General features: G+C 57.8%; 1 protein-coding gene across 1 annotated transcript; it reads right to left on the reverse strand.

Annotated features, from left to right (window-relative positions):
- Positions 1-265: 265 nt before the first annotated feature.
- LOC122320071 lies at positions 266-1,144 on the reverse strand. Its single transcript, XM_043208147.1, has one exon. The coding sequence runs from the start codon at positions 1,142-1,144 to the stop codon at positions 266-268; it is 879 nt and encodes a 292-aa protein (XP_043064082.1).
- Between the last annotated feature and the right edge of the window lie 528 nt (positions 1,145-1,672).

Consider the following 1,672-nt stretch of genomic DNA (forward strand, 5'->3'; position numbering starts at 1 on the left):
ACCGCGACACAGTCACTACTTAGGAACTCTGAAAAGATATTATAATTGATATCTTTTCTTATTAATATGCATGCTCCTGGGTGTGCACCCCGTTGGTCGCATATTACCTTTGATTCCTTGGTGTACAGGCCTTTAATGCCCTGATTGCACCAAGGCTCCTGAATGAGAGCTAGCCCGATATGTTGGTTGGTGAATAACCTGGTTAGGACGGCTGATGCCGCCTTGGCTCGGTGTAGGTTCACCTGGGCTAGCCTGTATGCAGCCATCACTGGAGCGGATGCTCCATCTTTGGTGAAGGGGGCGGGTGTTCCCTTTCACTGCCATCCGTCAGAGTGACGTCGGCCTCCATTTCGTCGTTATAGTCCAGGAGAGACGCATGTGTCGACTCCTGGGAGGGCGTAGGATGCTCCTCATCCTCACTCCTCACATCAATAGCGGCGCTAGGGTCCTCCTCTGTACCCATAGGCTCCTGTGGCTCGTCGAGAGATTCCTTGACCTCCACTTTGCCATCTGGGGGACCAGAGGGCGGTCCTTCTGCTGCGGCCACCTTTGCCGCCTTTCTCAGCCCACTCACCGAGACGGTACCGAACCTAAAGTTGAGCTGGTGCCCTCTAGCTACAATCTCGTCTCGTGTGAGCTGGTCGATCCCGATGACTAGGAGTGCCCCGCCTCCGTCGTTCTTCCGAGAGACCACCTTCCAGGCATCTGTCTCCAGCCTGTTCTGGCGCCCAAGCATCATGAGGAGTTCCTCATTACTTCTTTCCGCGCTTCTGGGGCACAAGACCATGACATTGAATGCCGCGGGGATGTCTTCTCTCACCCTGGTATCTAGGGGCACGCCCTTCCACGTTCTGAGCATGGGCACAACGGCCCTCAGCCAGTCCACTGAATCCTGATCCAGGCAGTCGATTATGAGGTATCCTACCCTGAAGTGGATGCCCCTAAATGCAACTGCCGTGTCCCATGCCGACGTGATTATGTCGTCCATGATGGCCTCCTCCAACTCGGAAAGTTCATCGTGGCTCAAGTGCACCTGTGGGAACTCCGCAGGTAACACCGCCACTCTGACCCTCTTGGCAGCCTCCGCATAGGAGGTGTGCGTGCCAGTAAGAGGGGCTGTGGAGCTGGAGGGTGGCTGCTTCATTCGTGCTGCCGCCGCCTTTGAGGTACAAGGCTCCTCAAGCTTTGGGCAGGAGGGAGTTGCCTTGACCTCATTAGTGCCCTCTGACTTCGACCTTTTAGGGGTGTCTGTCGGAGGGGTGAGGGTGCTGTTACCCCGCTTGCTGGCAGGTGCACTACTTGGGGCCGCTGGTCGTGGCTCCTTTGCCTTCCTCAATGCCTCGTCAGGTGACATGCCCTGCTTGAGGTATCTGAGGTACCATTTAGCTTTGGACCCCGGCAGGCCTCTCCTGTTGGGGTCGTCTATGCCTCCAGGTTGTCCTCTGGCTGGGAGGACATCCTTCTTTGCGGCAGGCCTGGTCCTCTGTCCAGCCGCGGGGGGTGGGCGAGCCAGCCGGGATGGTCCTGCTGGTCGCGCACGTTCCCGGACTGGAACAGTTGACCGCTGTGGGGGATGTCCCACATCTTGCGTTCCAGACGCACTCCTGGCGGTGGCTGCGCTTCTGGGTGGGGATGGTCCCACCTGTGGTCGCTCCCCGTCGAGGAGTTGATT

This window comes from Drosophila ficusphila, unplaced genomic scaffold (assembly GCF_018152265.1).
Source record: "Drosophila ficusphila isolate 14025-0441.05 unplaced genomic scaffold, ASM1815226v1 contig_414, whole genome shotgun sequence".
Classification (NCBI taxonomy): domain Eukaryota; kingdom Metazoa; phylum Arthropoda; class Insecta; order Diptera; family Drosophilidae; genus Drosophila; species Drosophila ficusphila.

Bases quoted from the DNA above. Each gene is read 5' to 3' on its own strand.
- LOC122320071 (XM_043208147.1), bottom strand. From the start codon at position 1,144: ATGAAGCAGCCACCCTCCAGCTCCACAGCCCCTCTTACTGGCACGCAC.